General features: G+C 48.3%; 1 protein-coding gene across 2 annotated transcripts in view; it reads left to right on the top strand.

Annotated features, from left to right (window-relative positions):
• EXOC6B (exocyst complex component 6B) overlaps positions 1 to 20,236 on the top strand; it is a 1,319,737-nt gene that overhangs the window by 804,514 nt on the left and 494,987 nt on the right. For both annotated transcript variants that reach the window (XM_069205590.1, XM_069205592.1), the window contains exon 19: positions 2,089 to 2,230. In XM_069205590.1, coding sequence (XP_069061691.1) covers positions 2,089 to 2,230 — 142 coding nt within the window. The remainder of the gene's footprint in view (positions 1 to 2,088; positions 2,231 to 20,236) is intronic.

The raw sequence follows: 20,236 nt of genomic DNA, 5'->3' as shown, positions 1-20,236 counted from the left end.
GTTACCTTTATAACAATACAATAACATGCGTCTGCTTAAAACTGTTATCTGTAAAATGTTTATTTTGGCAAGAGGGTGGTGCCCCTCGCCCCCCCCCCCCCCCCCCCCCCCCTTCCCGGGATCACTTGAGGCCCCCAGTTTGAAGATCTCTGCTGTAGACAGATGCAAATGAAAGGTGAGGAGTTCCAGTGACTGACTGGACCGTATCTTAATGGCAAACTGCCATGTGGATTTGTGGGTCATTGCAATGCCAGCTCCTGCTTTGTGTGGACAGTCAGCAATACTTGATTCTGATGAAATAAAGATGTCAGAGGTGTATATGGAGGTGGCAGATTGTGCACTTTCTTTTATGAAGAGGGCATCCAATTATGGTTTGTGTTGTCAGCTTTATGTATTGCTGTGGACTCAGTGCTGATAAACATGAGGTGTGGTTTGTGTGTATACTTTGCATTTGATGGTGGTGGTGTTGGGGAAAGTGATTGTTCTGTCTGGCATTGCTGTATGTGGGTGTCATGTTTGCTGAGATGGTATAGAGATTGCTGTGTGAGGCTTGCTTGAAACACTTGGTGGGTGATGGCCTAGGAATTCAGAGCATTTTTCTGATGATTCGTGGCCCTAATTAGACCACTTTGGAGAGGCCTTTGGCCAGCTGAAGCCAGTACACCTAGGTGGATTTAGAAGCAGTAAGTTACTTGTCAGGACAATCTGGGCCACTTGCGATTGGCTTCTGATTGGTTACAGAAGGGGCGCATTACCTCACTCTGTTCTAGATTACTTCCCACTTCTTTGGGGACTTCTCTTGGCGGGAAGGTGCGAGCTATATTGGATTAACTAGTGTTAAGTTACATGTAGGGGCATATCAATAAAACCCTCTGTGCTCCGAGTGCTGGTAAGTAATGTGGATTTAAATAAAGTATTACATTGACTGAGGGTGGTGGTGTACAATCACCTATCCAGACAGAGCTTCAGGCGTGCTCGAATGCCGCCCTTTTAGCTTCAATCTATGTCTAAGAAAAAGGTCTCTCAGCATTCAATTTTAAGGAAGCATTTGCAGAAGGGAAGACTCGAGAAAGGGTTAATGCATTAAGATCTCCCACAGAAGGAGCACATGCAGTGTTAGCTTTCATCCTCATCACTTATTCTGTTTAGCGCTCAAAACGTGCTCTAGATACTTTAGAACAAGCTACACTCGTTGCAGTTGATTTAGTTTTAATGCGGGGCATTAAAAGGCGATTACATAATGGGTGGTCCCTTTTCATAGAAAATCCTGGTAAATGAATCCCAAGTTAAGTGGGCACGGCGGCAAGGACAGAGTCATAGCCGAGGGGACTGAGATGGGGAAGCCTTCAGTCAGTGAGAGGATAGAGCAGAAGGTCTATGCTTATTACACTTCTGTGAGATGCAGGATCGGCTGTGTGAAGCTTGGGGAGCATGTTATAACAACACGGACCACGGTATCTTTCCCCAGTTGGCAACTTTCTTTACTCTATCTTACATTTCACCTCTGTTAACTTCCACGTCAAATGATAGCACCAATGTATTTTAATCTCTGTATTTCTGGGTTTCCTGCGGAACTGCCCTCTTGACAACCTTTAGGGCAGGGTTGGTGCTTTGCAAGCTCTGAAGCTAAATAAATACACGTGGAGTAATACTAGTTTCCATGAAAAATGGAAGCTTCTTCTCGCAGTATGTGTGATAGATCTGTTTTGATTGCTCACAGATCTGTTTTTCCTTTCATCTCACCCCGTTTAACTTTCAAACATGTCATCTTGAACCAGCTCACGAGTTTCTGTAATTCGGCTATCACGCGCACGTTTCATCTCGCGTCATTTACTGACTGGGTGCATGTATACCTGCAATGTATGGTCTGTAACCTCTATGTATTATGGCTGCAAGCAACACATGATCCATCTTCTCTAGGTGCTTGAATATTAAATGTTAATTACCGGTAAAATGGGTAGTGATTTCGGTCCTCAACATCGAAGAATATTTCTGTCTTTCTGTAATGTTATGTTCCAGCTGAAATTTGAATAACTGCCTTGACCTTTGGTAGACTTGTGCCTTGATACCTTCCTTCTCTTTTTCCAGGGAAAAGTGGCCCAGACGGCGTGCATGTCAGCCTGCAAACACTTATCCACGTCACTGATGCAGTTACTGCTGGAAACCGAAGTAAGGCAGATTACTCTTGGGGCCTTGCAGCAGTTCAACTTGGACGTCAGGGAATGTGAACGTAAGACACAAATCCATTCTCCTCTCCCCTTCTATCCCTTTACTCTAGACATGGCCAACTCGGACGTCCCAAGGGATTCACATTTTGGGCTATTTGGTCCAAGAATCTAATGAGGTAGCCAAACAAGGCAGGAAACATTACACGTCATGTAAAGCTGAAAGAAGTGGCTGTCGGAGCCGGCAGTGTCGAGCTATACAGGCTTGCCCTACTTCGCATTTCAATGGAAGTATTAGTGTGTTCTGGAAATCGTCTTTGGCAAGTGAAGCACACACCTTTCTGAAAAAGCAGATTAAGTTTCCCCTCATCAAAATGATCTGCTTTTATTGTTCACAAATGACAGAGTTTTAAAACTATAAAATAATCAGAACAAAAGCTTGAAGAAGGTAAAAGCCCAATTTGCAACAAAAATATGTAGTCACTGGAATTTCCAAAGATAAAACCAGCAAAGGTTATGACCACTAATAAATTGCTCAGGAATGGCAGTGGCTTGATCTAGTTAGCTTCTACAACACTGCTTCTTTCAGAAGTTCTCACAGGTAGATTTACCTATGTAATGCCTAGTGGCAAATGATTTAAATCATATTTAAATATAATATCTGATAGAGACTTCTAGCTGCAGATTCCTTACCTTTGAATTCTCCCTAGGCGTCAGACTGGAGACGGAAGATTTTTGTGAGCAGTACCTCTGTGTGCCGTTAGGTTGCGTAGATCGGCTCTGCATCTGTCAGCGGCAGCGTCCGAGACGGATATGACGTTGTGGGTCCTGTGACGGCACCACCCGGCACGCGGACGTTATTTTTTTTTTCCCCGGCCCAGCTAAGCTCTGATCTGAGGAGAGCTATCACCTAGCCGATTTTCGACTAGCATTTTTACACTTTTTATCTAAGTTTTTTCAAGTTTTACTCCTGGTGCGTTGAGGATGTCTTCTAGAAAGACGGGATTCAAGCCCTGTGGATCCTGTTATTGGGTAGTGTCCATGTCGTGGATTCACACATCGTGTCTCTTTCTTGACTGGAGGGCAATCACAACCTGAAGTCGTACTCCGAGTGCTGGGCCATGCATCTGAAGGTTTTGAGGGAGAGGTCCCAGAAGCTGATGGCAGCCCAGTGCTCAACTCCGCACAAGACGAGATCCCAGTCATGAGGAAGGTCCCAGAATCGGTTTTGGAGTCAGAAGTTGTTCTTGTCCATGTCCTCGGAACAATCAGGTAAGTCGAGGAACAAGAAAAAAATCTAAGAAGTCGAAGCACTCTTTGACTTCTCCTCGTCCGTTGACTGACGAGATGAGGAAGCGCTGATGCTCTAGGTCTCGTTATGAGAAGCCTGGGCCGACTCCGCACCTCCCTGAGTTTCCGGGAGCTAGAGTGACACCTGCCCAACTTGGAGAGTAATATGAGGCCATGCACCTCAATTTTGGGCAGCCCGACTCCGCTGGAGCTCCTTTGGGCTTTGTGGAGTCGGAGGGGGTCCCTTTGGGTTCTGTGTTGGCAGCTTCAGCCTTGCATATGAGGGGCTCCCAGGGATCCAGTCCTGGATCTTGACCAGCGCCAGTCGTATCACCTCGACCTTTCCCCACGTTGATGCTCCTGGTGCCACTCGCGTCACCATCGCAATTGTAATTGCCGATTCCAACACAGAGCCGGATGGGCGGTGTACGACTCTGGCACTGGCAGGATCTTTGCCTCCTCAATCGGATCCTGAGCCCTTTTTCTTTGGGCTAGGCTTTGGTGGTGAATGGGAGAAGTCGCTGGACCCTTTAGAATACCAGCCCCAAGAAGAAATGGACTGGCATGAAGAATTGGGAGAAGCCAGCGGACTGGATACTTCTCCAAATATTGTCATGCTTTCTTCCACTACGGTGGCTATTGAGGAGGGAGCTTCTTATGCTTTGGTGGTGAGGAGGGTGGCTGAGGTCCTGGACCTTCATCTGCCCTTTGTGGTTGTCAAGACTAATCTCTTGACAGAGGTACTGCAACCAGGAGCTTCCACGTCAGAACCCCTGCTCCTGTTCGATGAGGCCATCACTGATGTCCTACCGGATACCTGGTCCAAACCCAGCACATAGGCTTCCGTGAACAGGACGGTTGCCCGCTGCCATCACCCCACACCTGGGGACCAGAGTTTCTTGACACAACACCCCTCCCCTGAGAGCTTGGTGGTCCAAGCCTCTACCTCCATGGGCACGTTCCCTTTCTCTCCCCCGGATACTGAATCCAAAAGATTCACTTGGGAAGAAGTTTTTTTCTTTCACCAGTCTTGCATTATAGTCCGTGAACACCGCATGCTTTTTAGGCCGTTATTCCCACATGCTTTGGGACACAGTTGTGCAAGTGCTGATACAGGTGCTGGAGGCGGCCCGGGCTGTACTCTCTCAGGCTGTTGCCAATGGGAGATACACAGCAAAGTTTACAAACTGGACACGACCAACTCGCTAGGCAGAGCTGTTTCATCGACAGTGGCCCTGAGGCGCCACACCTGGCTCAGTACGTCTTGCTTTTCAGGAGATGTCCAGGCTTCTTTGATGAACATGCCCTTTGACTGCACCCGTCTCTTAGGAGACAAGGCAGGCTCAGCGCTCAAATGCTTCAAGAATCTCTGGGCTACAGCCAGGTCCTGGGGCCTCATGGTGGCCCCACAGCCCCCCAGTCTGCCTTTTGCCCCTTTCATGGCTACGGAAGGGGTCTCCAACTGTGTCCATTCCCAGCCTCTGCGTGGCAGAGGGCGTGGGACCCACCAAGCTCATGGATCAGGTGATCAGCGATCTGATCAGTCCACTGCTCCCCCATCTGCAGCAGCCTCTAAACCTTCCTAGTCTGACTAACCTTCCCACCCCCATTTGGCAGCAGGATTCATCATCACCTCCTCTGCTGGTAATCCATTACGCCAGACAGGTGGGTTTTGCAGATAGTCCAAAGGGGATACTCCCTCCCCTTCGAGACTACCCAAGAACTATGCCACCACCCTACGATCAAATGACAGAGGATCATTTGTCCCATCTCTGTGAGAAAGTTACGGCTCTCTTGGCCCAAGGAGCCATAGAGAGGGTCCCAGTGCCAAAAGTAGACTCTGGTTGCTGTTCCCCCTGCTTTCTGGTTCCCAAAAAGGGTCTTCACCCTATCCTAGACTTTCGGTCCCTCAATCTTTTCCTCAAGAGGACGTTCAGGATGATCACATTGGCTCGGGTTCCATCTGCCCTGAAACCAGGAGACTGGATGGTAGCGCTGGACTTGCAGGACACTTATTTTCAAATCCCCGTCCTGTCTGCCCACAGACGTAACCTGCGGTTCATGGTAGGCCAAGATCACTTTCAGTTCACAATGCTCCTCTTTGGCGCCGCACAGGTATCACCATGGTGATGGCGGTGGTTGCAGTTCATCTGCAGAGATCAGGGGTTTCAGGCTTTCCCTATCTCAAAGACTGGCTGTTGAAGGCAAGCTCACCCCAGGCAGTCGTCTTCCCTATGGCAGACCTCCTGCATTCGCTGGGGTTCACTATAAACATGTCTAAGTAACACCGACTCCCTTTCATACGCTCCCTTTATTCTGAGGTGCTCTGGACACAGTGCAGTTTTCGGGCGTATTCTCCCGAGCAGCGAGTCCAGGATATTCAGGCTATGATACTGATGTTTCAGCCTCTGTCCTGGATTTCAGTGAGAATGACTGAGGCTGCTGACACATGCAGGCTCTGCAGTGGGACCTAAAATTTCCAGTGGGCACAGCATCAGTGGAATCTGTCCGGTCCAGATCTCGGACGGAACTGCAAAAGATCTGCAGTGGTGGTTAACGAACCGCGATTGAGTCAGAGACAGATCTTTCTTCCTTCCCCACCCAGATTTGACAGTAGTGACGTGTGTCACTCCTGGGATGGGGCAGCCAGCTGGGAGAGGTGGATCAGAGGCTTTTGGACTATGGGCAAAACAGGCCTCCGTATCAACTTATTGGAGCTTGTGGGCTCTGACTGGCATTAAAAGCCTTTCGTTCCTCATCTGGCGGGCTCTCTGCCCAGCCGACAATGCCTAGCCAGTCTAGCTTGGCGTCTCCATCCCGAGGTGGCGCAAGACCTCTTTCAGCAGTGGGGAGAGCCTTGGTTAGATCTGTTCTCCTCCGCAGAGAACGTGCAATGTCAGCAGTTTTGCTCATTAACGTTTGCAGGGCAGCAATCGGTCGGAGATACTTTTCATCTCGAGTGGCATTCAGGCCTCCTGTATGCTTTTTTACCCATACCAATCCTACCCAGAGTTCTCAAGAAGATCAGGAATGACCAGGCCCAAGCAACCCTTGTGGCTCTGGACTGGGCACGGAGAGTTTAGTATCCTGAGCTGCTGAGCATGTCCATCGATCCTCCGATCAGACTGTTCCTTCAGGAGGATCTTCTGCAGCAGCAACAGGGGAGGGTTCTGCACACAAATCTGTCCACTCTCTGCCTTCTTGTATGGAGATTGCGTGGTAGCAGTTGACAACTTTTGACCTTTCTCCTGAAGTCTGTAACGTAATCTTGGCAGACAGGTGTCCCACCACCAAAACGGTATATGCATGTTGTTGGAAGAAATTTGTGACATGGTGCACAGACAAGTCTTTTGACCCCCTTTCTGCCCCTCTCCCTGAGGTCCTCTTGTTTATTCCTTCCCATGCCCCAAGGGCTCTTCTGCTCTGGGATATTTGTCCCCTATTTTTGCTTTTTTAAGGTTGCCGGATCAACCTTCGTTGTTTATTGTACATAGGTTCCCCAATGGTTTTACAAATCTTTTTCCTCCATCCCTATTCCTTATTCCACAATGGGATCTCAGTTTGGTTTTCCCCTTTCTGATGTGCACTCCTTTCAAGCCTCTTCACAATTGTCCACTCAAGCATATCACTTTGAAAATTGCCTTCCTTGTGGCGAACACTTCTGCCTGCAGGGTGAGTGAGCTGCAGGAATTATCATCTAATCCGACCTACCTTTCTACCTATCCTTACAAAGTGGTGCTTTGCATTAGGGTCTCTTTTCTGCCAAAAATGGTCACACCCTTTCATGTAGGCCAATCCTTCACCTTGCCTACTTTTTATGCACCCCTACATCCTTCTAAGGAAGAAGAGACTCCACCACCTGGACCAAAAAGAGCTCTGGCATTCTACCTTGATTGTACAAAAGAGTTCCGGGTGGATAACCACCTCTTCATAGAGTATGTGGGTGCGAGGAAAGGTCAGGCAGTGCAGAAGCAAACCATCACCAAATGGGTTGTACTCTGCATCAAGATCTGCTACGCACTGCCAAAAAGCAACCCCCTGAGGGTTTGCGTGCACATTCTACCTGAGCTAAAGCTGCGACCACTTCGTTAACATGTGGAATTCCAGTCCTTGACATCTTTCAGGTGGCAGCATGGGCTTATCTGCACATTTACCAAATACTACTGCCTGGACAGTCTGGTCCGTAGGGACGGGTACTTTGCCCATTCGGTCCTGCAGGACTTTCTAGTCTGAACTATCGCTTGGGTATCTGTTCAAGGATAAGCAATCTGCAGCTAGAAGTCTGTATCAGTTGGAAACGTTACTTACCTTTGGTAACGACCAGAGACTATATCTCAGTGTAGATGCCTTACTGGCTGTAGAATGCTGGCTACCTATGTAGTGTACCGAATGTATGGGGACACTATGATAGTCCAGGCGACCCTTATTGGTTTACAGGGTTAAAAATGACAATTCCAAAAGCTCTCTTTTGTGATAGTGTGAGCAAGCAGTTAGTCCAGTGGTTCCCAACCTGTGGTCTGTGGACCCCTGGGGGTCCGCGAAGCCTCTTCAGGGGGTCCACAACTGGTTAGAAAATTAAGTAATATTAACAAATTAGGTCTCCAGCTTTCAGTAATGACTCAGTAGGGGGGGTCCCCAGATTCCAATAATGATTCAGTGGGGGGCCCCGGGTTCCAGTAATGATAAAGTGGGGGTCCAAAAGGTTGGGAACCACTGAGTTAGTCTTATCAGAGGGTGTTGCTAAGGATTTGTTGTACTTACAGAGGCAATAAATAAGACACACACTCAAGAAGGAACTCGAGACCAATTGTTAGAAAATGAATTACTTTGTTGATTTCATGTTTCAACACCAGAATACTTTTACAAGAATTAATACTGGTGCACTTATGAAGAACACAGGCAATTTACTTGAAATGTCTCTAATGTGTTAATGCAATCCTTTGGAGAAAAACACATATATTACATACGGTTATTCAGTAGTGACTTACAGGACCCAACTTCTGTTGTTAAGGTAAGTACTGGGTAAGGTCCATGGCAGAACCATCCAATCACCTCTGGAGGCTGAGGGATGCCCAGGTGAAGAGGTACTTTTCTGCGCCAGGTGCCCCGCTGGTTTCATTGGGAAACAGTCCTGGGAAAAGAGGCTGCAAGGAGAGGTTGTGTTGGGGGGGGGGGGGGATAATTGGGGCAGTACGGGTGAACCAACAGGGGGCTCAGCTCGCAGGATGCTCAGGGACGTAGGGACACCGTTGGTCCTCTTCTCCTTGGGTCACGGTGGCTGGGTGAAAAGGTGTCGGGTTTTCATCAGCGGAGGCAGTCGCAGTAGAGGGGACCTGGACAAAGAGGCTGCAGGGCAACACCGGGAAGTCCACTGTTGGCAAACCCAAGGCTCTGGGGACCACGCTGGCACTTTTGGCCCACTTCAACTCAGTCTAGGAGGCAGGGGTGCAGTGGTGCTGTCTGGTGTCAGGTTTTGGCGGTCTGGAGTCCTTGTGAATCTTCTTTGGCCCCTGCAGAGCAGCGGCTCCGCTATTCCATGGGAGAGGCTGGTTACTTTTAGAAGTGCTGGCAGTCCTCCCAGGCTTTTGGAGGCAGAACATCTGAAGGGTGAGACGTCTTTGGTGCAGTTGTCGAGGACAGCAAGCAAGCTGGTGGGATTTGGGGACAAGTCAGTTGCTGCTCCTCAGTTCTTGTTTTGCGTGGCTCTTCTGTTCCTTCTTCTTCAGTCCAACAAGTCGGTCCTCCGGTGTTGGGGGAAGGGGCATCTAAATACTTAATTGAGGGGCATTTAAGGGTGTGTAGGGTAGTAGCCAAAGGGCTACATACCCTTGGGGTGCCTACACCCCCTATATGACTACTTCCTGTGGGGAGTGGTCATATCTCCAACAAAGAAGGGCCTAGTCCCAAACCAAAACAAGATGGTGGAACCCTTCCTCAAGTGTCAACTTTGGGTAGCCCACCATAGGGGTGTGGCTGGCCCAAAAGTGGTACCTGCCTACCGACTAATTTTCCAGTCTGTCCTGGTGACAAATGAACCTTAGGGAAGGGGGTGGCTACACAGAGGGCTAAGGGAGCCAGGGGTTGCATACCAAAAGCAGAAGGGCCTTTGAAGCCCTTGGCCTTTGTATGTAGATCTGCTAGCCATCCTGCTGGAGTAGATGACAACACCCCTCTCTGGCTTTGTTTCTGACCTCTGAGAGTACACGCTGTCACCCCCGAGGGGGTCAGAAACCTGTCTATGGTGGGAGGCTGGTCGAGACCAGTCAGCCAACACACTCCGAGACTAGTGAGGTTCAAGGGGCACCTCTAGGTGCATGTCATAATAAATCTGAGGCTGGCATCAGCCTAGATTTATTAAGATGAGATGTTTGATGCCAAACACCGAAGGTTTCAGTGAAGCCATTATATGACTGTGTCACTCGTGATGATGAGTATCCAGCACATGTCTTAAGATGGCTTCCCTGTTGACTTGCAGTGCTCAGAAATGGGGCTGCGGATCACAGTGACATATCTGCTTGTGCAGATATAATGCACCCTGCCATAGGGCTCCAAGGCCTTAAATATATTTAGATGCAGTGCTGGTGACATGGCACACAATGTGTGGGCCATGCTGTGTTTTCGCCTGGCTTGCACCAGGACACGAAGACTGCAATGGCAGCTGTGTGCACCTTGTTTCAACCCTGAGGGTGGCATAATATTTGCTGCAGCTCTTAAAAATCCTCTCCCCCACCCATGCCATAGGTACCAGGCGTACCACTTACTAGGGATTTGCACAGGTAGAAAAGTGTGCCAATTGTACATATTGTTACCATTTTTTAGGGAAAGAGCTCTGTCACTAGGGACCTGTTTACAGGGAGCCAGTTGCCCCTCAGTCGAAAAAACTTAGTACCAGCGAGCAAAAAGTGGTATTGACCATGCCAAAAAGGCCACTTTTCTACACCAATACACCCATCCTCCCCGCTTTGAGAACTGATTTCTAGGGGCAGGGGCTCCCCTTTCAGGGCTTTAGTTTTGACACACCAGTGGTCAGTGTTCTTCATGGCTCTGCGCTTCTGGCGTGGAAAGTTGTGAAAAGGATCGGACGTCAGCGTACCATGAGGCGCCTATATAGGATCCCTAAACGTCCTATCTGGCGTAGACGATGATAGATGCAGAGCTGATCAACGCCACCTAACAGCATGCAGGGTACTGATCTTCCCGATCCAATCTGACGCCTGAACAGAATTCAAAGGTAAGCATATAGTCTCTACCAGATATGGTGTTACAGAAAGTAAGTAAGTTTTCCATTGCAACTCTCACTCTGATATAACTACATTAACCTGATGTATTAACCTAGGCAGCAACCTGCTTATTTATTTATAGAGCAGCATAACATTTCAAAATCAGTAGTTTACATAAAAATCTCTTGCTTCTTACATTTTTAAAGCAAACTTTAACGATTTTCCAGTGTTATGAGACACAGTACATACATTAGAAATCTCAGTTTAACACTCCCAACCCTTCCTCATATAACGAGTTACTAGAGTGCCAAGACACATCATCCAATGACTGGAGGTGGGGGGCCCGCAACAAACAAGTACAGTTGACCAAGTTGTTAATAGAGGCCTTCCAGAAACACATCAGATTAGTGGCAGAGTCAGCGGATTTCACGGTCTGGAGCGAGAAAATCAATGTTAACCAAACATAATGAGCAGGAAGTCCAAAACACAAGTCACCTGTTATGTGGGACATAGTGAAACTAGGATACATTACATTCCAGGGAGAGATTTAGTGCTATCGCTCTGAGCCCGGGTGTGGGGAGGGGAGTTGATGGCAGCGCCTGCGAGATTGTGATGGAACCATATAGTCCTATAGCAGGAGGGGAGCAGACTCAGTCGAAATCCTCTTCTTTGATCCTTGAAGGGGTCTGTATCCTGTAAGAGCCATTTAAACGATAGCACTCAGTCAGTATGGTGTCCCATTCCAGTGCAACATCCAGGGATCAGAGACTGTGCCTTATCTCTACTCTCAAGGCATCACCCTCACATTCTTCCCATTTGAGAAGTTCCACTCGCCATTGCAGGAGGCTGGGGCCTTCCAAGACAGTGCAGTCTGGCGGAGGGCCAGGACCAATGTTAACCTATTGGGTGCCCCGGGAGAGCTGGTCTAGTCCAGGCATATAGTTGTTGTGTGCCTGGGACAAGACCAGCTCGTCCTGCGCCCGGCCCACGGGGGAGCGCTGGACAATCCCACCGTGGATCTCCCTCCCACACCCCACAGGTGTGGCGGGAGAGACATGAAAGGAAAGACCTTTCTTTTCCTTTCATGTGTCTCACAGCACATCTGCTGCCCGATTGTGGTGTGATCAGACAGCAGATATGCCCACTAGACACCAGGGATTTTTTTTTTTTTCTGTACATTTCAATAAGGGGAGCGGCCCCTTAGTCAACAGCCACTCCCCAGGGTGCCATATTATTTTTAGGCCATTTCTGCCCCCTCTGGGGGCAGATCAGCCTAATATAATCAGGCCTGTCTGCCCCGGGGAGGGGGAAGGGGCAGAAAACCACAACACCAGGGATGATATTCTTTTTTGTTCATTATTATTTTTTAATGTGTGGGGAGCGACTCCTTCGGCAAGGGTAGCTCCCGGGGGGCCAAATTATTTTTAGGTCATTTCTGGCCGAACTTCACAAGTGAGGTATCATTTTTACCAGGAGACTGAGGGGAATGTTGAGTGGTAGGAAATGTGTCCCATTGCGGTGATCCCACACAGAAATGTGGGAAAAATTTGATTTTTTTTTTTTAGCTAAATTTGAGGTTTGCTGAGAATTCTGGGGGGAAAAAAACATTGGTGGATCCAAGCAAGTCACACCTCCCTGGGCTCCCTCAGGAGTCTAGTTTTCAGAAATGTCTGGGTTTGGTAGGTTTCCCTAGATGGCTGCTGAGCCCAGCCCATCCACCCCCCACTTTGCAAAAACAGGTAGTTTTGTATTTGATAATTTTGATGTGTCCAGATAGTGTTTTGGGGCATTTCCTGTCGCGAGCACTAGGCCTACCCACACAAGTGAGGTACCATTCTTATCAGGAGACTTGGAGGAACTTGGAGGCTCCTCTCAGATTCCAGAATTTCTGTCACAGAAATGTGAGGAAAAGGTGTTTTTTGGCTACATTTTGAGGTTTGCAAAGGATTCTGGGCAACAGAACCTGGTGACAGCCCCACAAGTCACCCCATCTTGGATTCCTCTAGGTGTCTACTTTTCAAAAATGCACAGGTTTGGTAGGTTTCCCTAGGTGCCAGCTGAGCTAGAGGCCAAAATCCACAGGGCGGCCCTTTGCAAAAAGCAGCTCTGTTTTCTTTGGGAAAATGTGGTGTCCATATTGTGTTTTGGGGCATTTCCTGTCGCAGGCACTAGGTCTACCCACACAAGTGAGGTACCATTTGTATCTGGAGACTTGGGGGAATGCTGGGTGGAAGGAAATTTGTGGCTCCTCTCAGATTCCAGAACTTTCTGTCACCGAGATGTGAAGAAAAAGTGTTTTTTTGGGCCAAATTTTGAGGTTTACAATGGATTCTGGGTAATAGAACCTGGTGAAAGCCCCACAAGTTACCCCATCTTGGATTCTCCTAGGTGTCTAGTTTTCAAAAATGCGCAGGTTTCGTAGGTTTCCCTAGGTGCCAGCTGAGCTAGCAGCCAAAATCCACAGCTAGGCACTTTGCAAAAAAACACGTCAGATTTCAATGTAAAAATGTGATGTGTCCATGTTGTGTTTCCTGTCACAAGCATTAGGCCTACCCACACAAGTGAGATACAATTTTTATCAGGAGGCTTGGGGGAACACAGAATAGCAAAACAAGTGTTTTTGCCCCTTGTCTTTCTCTACATTTTTCCCTTCCAAATGTAAGACAGTGTGTAAAAAAGATGTCTATTTGAGAAATGCCCTATAATTCACATGCTAGTATGGGCACCCCGGAATTCAGAGATGTGCAAATAAACACTGCTTCGCAACACCTTATCTTGTGCCCATTTTAGAAATACAAAGGTTTTCATGATACCTATTTTTCACTCTTTATATTTCAGCAAATAAATTGCTGTATACCCGGTATAGAATGAAAACCCATTGTAAGGTGCAGCTCATTTATTGGCTCTGGGTACCTAGGGTTCTTGATGAACCTACAAACTCTATATACCTCTGCAACCAGAAGAGCCCAGCAGATGTAACAGTATATTGCTTTCAAAAATCTGACATCACAGGAAAAAGAGTAAAACGTGGAGAAAAATGGCTGGGTTTTTTCACCTCAATTTCAATATGTTTTCATTTCAGCTGTTATTTTCTGTAGGAAACCCTTGTAGGATCTACACAAATTACCCCTTGCTGAATTCAGAATTTTGTCTACTTTCCAGAAATGTTTAGCTTTCCGGGATCCAGCATTGGTTTCAAACTGGAAGGAGGCTGAAAGCACAAAAAAATCGTAAAAATGGGGTGTGTTCCAGTAAAATGCAAAAATTGTGTTGAAAAATTGGGTTTTCTGAATCAAGTCTGCCTGTTCTTGAAAGCTGGGAAGATGGTGATTTTAGCACTGCAAACCCTTTGTTGATGCAATTTTCCGGTGAAAAAAAACACAAGCCGCCTTCTCCAGCCCTTTTTTCCCTTTAAAACAAAAAAAAAACACAACATTTTCGCTGTTTTTATTGGTCTCCTTCAGGGGAACCCACAAACTCTGGGTACCTCTAGAATCCCTAGGATGTTGGAAAAAAAGGACGCAAATTTGGCGTGGGTAGCTTTTATGGACAAAATGTTATGAGGGCCTAAGCACGAACTGCCCCAAATAGCCAAAAAAAGGCTTGCCACCTGAGAGGGAAAAGGCCTGGCAGCGAAGAGGTTAAAGCTATGAACCTAGAAGTGATCACTTTTGGGTGGGGCTTAGGAAGAGTCCTAATAGGCAGAAAGCCAGCGTTTTCAGGATAGTATGGCCAGTGCCTAGCTCTGTGTATCTAGTCACAGTGTCCCAATAGTGCAACAGAATGGGACAGCTCCACACTTTGTGGTAGAAATCTGCCACCTCTGTGGTACAACACGGGCAGGTAGACTGCACCGTTGGGAATATAGCGTTAATTTGTTTGGAAGTAATGTATACGCATTGCAGGTAATAGTATTGTGTGAGCCTAAATCTAGCTTTCCACAATGTCCGGGGCGGGGGACAGATTCTAGTATAGAGCTGCAATCCTTGGCTGAGAGTGGGATACTTTAGTCACGCACTCAGCAGTCATGTAGGCCCTAAAAACTGATTTTGTTAGGCAGATGTAGCACTGTGTAAAGTAAGGAGATAGCTCGTACTTTCCTGGCTGTAGTGTAGATGATCGGTGACACAGGTGTGGTACCGGCTCACTAATTTCCTTCCACTAGCATCGTGGCCCTAACCGCTCCATAGAGTAAGAAATGAGAGGGAGGAGGGAATCGAACTTGTCGACCAGCTCTCGAAGAGGCCTCCCATGGTGGTCAATCCAGCCTCCTCCCACTCTCGAAGGGCGCCCTAATTGCACTGCAGAACTGCCAAGGCAGTATTTGGGAGTCCCTTTGCATAGGGAACTGGGGCTTGGGTGCGCTGCAGTGCCGTGTTCCAAGCATGCATGAATGTGGTAAGTTAAATGTTCCAGCAGTGCCATGCAGCCCCTGTAGGAGACGGAGGATCATGAGAGGGTCTGCATCTGGTGGCAAGGAGGCTCCCCATCGCACCATCCTCCATCACGCAGCCCAGAGTATCAGCAGGGTCAAATAATACAGCATGAAATCGGGGCAGCCACCCCGCCCTCCAAAGGGAGGCGAGGGAGCGTACGTGCTGCTCAAATCCCCATACCAGCACGAGGAGCAAGCTGTCAGTCTCCCGGAAAACAACTTGAGGGATCAATTTGGGCAGAGTGGCGAAGAAGTACTCTAGGTTCTGTAACATGACCACTTTTTGCCAGGGCTATACAGCCCATGACAGATGGTAGAAAGGTTGTCCAGAAGGAGATACATTCCCTAAGGAACTCCAGGGTTGCTTGTTTGTATTCCCGGATACAGAATTGTGTGAGGTTTCCAATAGATCACTTTACCAATTTGGGAGGGGGGGGGGGGGGTGGCGGTTATCATTGGTGGTTGGAGCATTCAGGTGAAATGCATTTGAATTGCCACAGTTCGCCTGAAGCCCAGACTGTACCAAAGCGCCCCAGCGCCATGCAGGCCCCCTCTATATCGAGGCATTCTTTATGTAGGAACAGTATCATATCATCTGCATATAGCAATCATCATCGAGGGAGGCATAACAGTCCTGAAATGTGGTATCAATCGCAGTTTGTGTGTAGATAGTGTGACTCAGAAGGTGATAAGAGGACTTGTGACTGGGATCCGACAAGGTTTGCAAGTTCGTCCTCTTCTACTATTTCATGAAGCAGTTGGGCTCGTACCCCCACCAATATGGCTATAAAATGGCCCAGCGTCACCTCCCACTCGTTCAACACCGAAGACACAATGTCAGTGTTTTCGGTGATGTTGTTACAGAGAGCGGTGGACAAGGAGTATAAAAAATGGGGTCTTCCAAGTCAGCAGCATTCAACTTCTTGCAGGGAATAGGTGGCTGTGGGGAATCCCACCCGAGAGTCAGTATTGCCAGGGTTCTGTTGTTAGTGCATCTCACCAGGTTTTGTAGGTGTAGTACTTTATCCTGCAAGAGCTGATTGCACAACATTTTATCCTGTCTGATATATAGACCATTCATGTCTGAATAATGAGGTATTCCCAGAGTGTCAGATTGTATTCATGCCATAAATCCATCAACCCCCATTCGCACATCCACTGGCACAAAAACGTAGATGCAGCATTTATTGGGGAAGCATCCTATCCAGATTTGTGTCCGCTATACGTTAGTCTCCCCTGCTGCCTAGCAGGAAAGATAAGGTTGTGGTGATGTTTCAGGGAGGGAAAATAGAAAAGAATTGCTGGTTGATGTTCTGGGCGTATAGACTGAATAAAGCAAAGAACCCGAAACAGGTCACCGGACTCTGTGTCAGGAGTTTGGCCACTCAGCAGCCACCAAGCACCGCAGAGCTTAGCCCTCAGCACAACAAAGGGTCAGTGACAAGCCCCAAAGGCGATGCAGATGGACTGCTCCGTCTTCCTTTGGCTGTCCCCACCTGCTACCTTGATTGGCTCAGCAGTGTGGGAGCAGCTGCGGGGAATCACCAGTGTTCGCAGCAGGGTGCCCAATGGCAGCGACATGGTGCAGGCAGTGTATGGGGTAGCCCAGGTAACAGGATGGGCTTAGCTTCCCGAGGCTGGTCAGTTTTTTCTGCTTGGATGCTCCGATCAGCATGGTGGTAATGTGCGCTCTCCTGTCTCTATCTTAGCTGAAGCAAGTTCCACGTTTTCCAAATTGTGGAATTACTTATCCTTGCAAAGAAAACTTAAATGTACCAAACTTTACCTTGAGCTGAATGTGGAGCTCAAAGACCATGCATCCTATTCCCATATCCGCTCCTCTCCTCTTATAAAATTCACAGAGGAATCAGATTTCTAGAGCAAAAGTACAGGGATAGACTTTGGAGCTTTCTTCCCAGCAATAACTATAGGAAATGGTGTTTAATGTTGGCAAATTCATTTGAGAAAATGGCCTCATATGTTCCTTATGAAAATGCCCCAATCATAGCTATTCTATCCTATTGCAAACTAAATCCACACAGATTCTATGTTAAGTGTTGTCAGATCAGCATTACATTTCCCAAAATCATCTCTACGTGTAGAAGAAAAAAACAGTTCTCCTTATGCAGACGTGCATGACTAATAACCACCAACAATATTTATTCCAGAATATTACTTTTCTTTTTTTGATAAATAAATGTTATTGTTTTATAAAGTATAGAAAATAACTTTAGATAAAGCAGGTAGGCATAGCAGTGAGCAATTACAGGGTAATACATTTTAATGACAGACCACCACAGTAGAGAATTTGAACTTAAGTATGGATCAGCAATAACATTCAGTGTAAGTTCCATTACCACTTTCGTGTTTGTGTCTTTCCCCCGCTTTATGGTCATATGACCATCCATCCCCCCAAATTTTCTCAAATTTCTGTGGGCAGCCTCTAGATTCGTACACCACCTTCTCTTGATTGGCGCACCAGTCTACACCCCTCCGCCACTTTCAAACTGATGGGCCCTCAGGAGAGATCCAGGTGGCGGCAATGTCTCTTTTGGCGACCAACATGGCCGTGGCAGCCATTGCTCGCTTCGCCCTTGGACCTCCCATCGCCTCCATTACCCCCAGTAGGGCCAATTTAGCAGATCTCTGAATCTCCCGCCCCAGGGTGGATCCGATCTCCTGGAGTACCCCGCCCCAGTATATCTGTATCACGTTACAGGACCATACCATGTGAAAAAAGTGAGCAGGGCCTCTCCCACACCGTAGGCATTGGGCAGAGGGGCGCAAGTCCGCCCGGTATAGTCTAGATGGTGATAGGTACGCTCTGTGTAAGTAGTAGAATTGGATGGTGCGGAGTCCGGCCGACACTGGTGCGGAGTCCGGCCGACACTGCCAGTTCCCTGGGCGCCATCAGGGCCTCCCTCCACTCCCTCTAAGGCTCCCACCCATGATTCCCATTTTATTCTGGTGGAGTTCAGGCTTCCAGGGGAGTTGTTGATTAACAGTTCGTATATTTGGGAGACACCCTTCCCCATCAGGTTGCCCATGAGTAGTTTTGTCTCAAGGGGACTAAATTCCGGTAGGAGGTTGGTGGATGGTAGGTGAATCTTCAGGGCATGTCTGAGCTGGAGGTATTTGAAGAACTGTGTTTGGACTAATTGGAAGTCTACTTGCATGTCGTGGAAAGACTTCATGGTCTCCCCTTTCCACACGTCGCCCACCAAGGAGATGCCCAACCGGTCCCAATCTGCGAATCCCTCTAATGATGATGTTGCACTTAGCCATCTCCCTGCCTATAATGGGGTCTGGTGTGTAATAGTGGCGTTCCACTGAGTGTATCTCAAGGCTGCACACCATGCCAGAAAGACTGTTCTGGTCGCCTCCCCCATGCCCTGTGGGAGAGGCTCCCCATATAGTATTCCCAAGATACGTGCGAACCCCATGCTCTCAAGTTCCACTCGGTACGCCGGGTCTCCCCATACCCTGTTGAACCAGTTGTGAATCACTATCAGTTGAGTGGCTAAATAGTACAGGTAGGGATCTGAGGCCGCCAGACCTCCGTCATATGTACCTCTCTTACAGTGATGGGTCGCTACTCTGTGTCTGGTGCCCTTCCACAGAAATTGGCCCGTAGTGTTTTCGAGAGTTCTAAACCAGGAGCGGAGGATCGGCAGGGGGAAGTTCTGAAGGATATATAGGAGCCTTGGCAAGACCATCATTTTGAAAAGGGCTACCCGGCCCATTACATTTAGGGGTAGGGTTTGCCATCTCTGTAGATCAGACTTGATGCTGTTTAATAGTGGTGTCAGGTTCTTGGCCCATGCCAGCTCGGGTAGGGTGGATACCCAAACTCCCAGATATTTGAAGCTGAGCCGGCGCAGCGGTATCGAGTCCTGCCAATCAAAGCAATCACGTGAACTCGCCAGTGGGACCAGCATTGACTTAGTGGGGTTCACCCTCAGTCCCGATGCCCGTTCATAGCGTCGTAGAAGACAGAGGCTGCGTGGAGCCTGTCGTGTTAGGGTCCTCCATGTATAGCAGAACGTTACCAGCGTATAGTGCTATTCTCTCCTCCTGGGAGTGGCCCCATTTCCACCCACGGTACACCGGGTCCTTTCTGATCATCTGGGCCAGTGGCTCGATGGCCAAGACAAACAAGAGGGGAGACAAGGGGCATCCTTGTTGTGTGCCCCGTCGAACCTCGAACGCTGAAGATAGAGTTCCATTTACCTGTACTCGTGCTGTGGGGTTGGCATATAGTGTCTGAACTAGACTGTAGAATCTTGGACCCACTCCCGCCCGGTGTAGCACCAGGGAGAGAAAGCCCCAGTCCACCGAGTCGAAGGCCTTCTCAAAATCTTTAAGTAGGAGGGCAAGGTCTTTGTGTAGTCGGTGGTGTTCAGCCAGTGCCACATGTATGCGACGGATACAGTGTCGAGTACTGCGGTTGGCCATGAATCCACATTGGTCTGGGTGGATCAGTTGTGGCAGGACCCTCTTTAAGCGATTAGCGAGGATGGTGGCAAAAATTTTAACTTCAGTGTTGATCAGTGATATCGGTCTATAGTCAGCACAGTTTAGTGAGGGAGGTTGGGACCTGGGGAGTACCACGATGGTGGCAGTATCTAGTTCTTGGGGGAAGGATCCATCCCTTCCAACCTCTGCATAAAGTCTTAGCAGATACGATGTTACTTCCTCCTGAGGGTTTTATAGTATTCGGAGGGGAACCCGTCGGGCCCTGGTGTTTTCCTGGCGCTTAGAGTCGATATGGCGGTTCGTATCTCTTCCTCATTGATAGTTTCGTCTAGGATTTGTATTTCCGCTATGGGTAGTCGTGGAAGGGGAACCTCGTCAAGCATACATTGAGCCTGTTTCAGGTCGACCAGGACAGACTTTTGATAGAGTGTTTGGTAATACTTAGCGAAGGCGTTTGCTATTTCCAGGTGTTTTACCACAGGATTCCCATCCCCATCATGAATTTCGGGGATTATTCTGGAGGTGTGGTGGTGTGACACCAGCCAGTATAGCATTTTCCCGGATTTGTTCCCTCCCTCCCCCCCTCCCATAGACCCTCGCTGTGGTGGCTCGCCATAAGTGTTTCGCGGCCCCTAGGGACTGGTCCCGGA

The sequence above is a fragment of the Pleurodeles waltl genome, chromosome 1_2 (assembly GCF_031143425.1).
Source record: "Pleurodeles waltl isolate 20211129_DDA chromosome 1_2, aPleWal1.hap1.20221129, whole genome shotgun sequence".
Lineage (NCBI taxonomy): Eukaryota > Metazoa > Chordata > Amphibia > Caudata > Salamandridae > Pleurodeles > Pleurodeles waltl.
The sequence above is the reverse complement of the archived record's forward strand: the minus strand, read 5'-3'. Positions and strand labels throughout refer to the sequence as shown.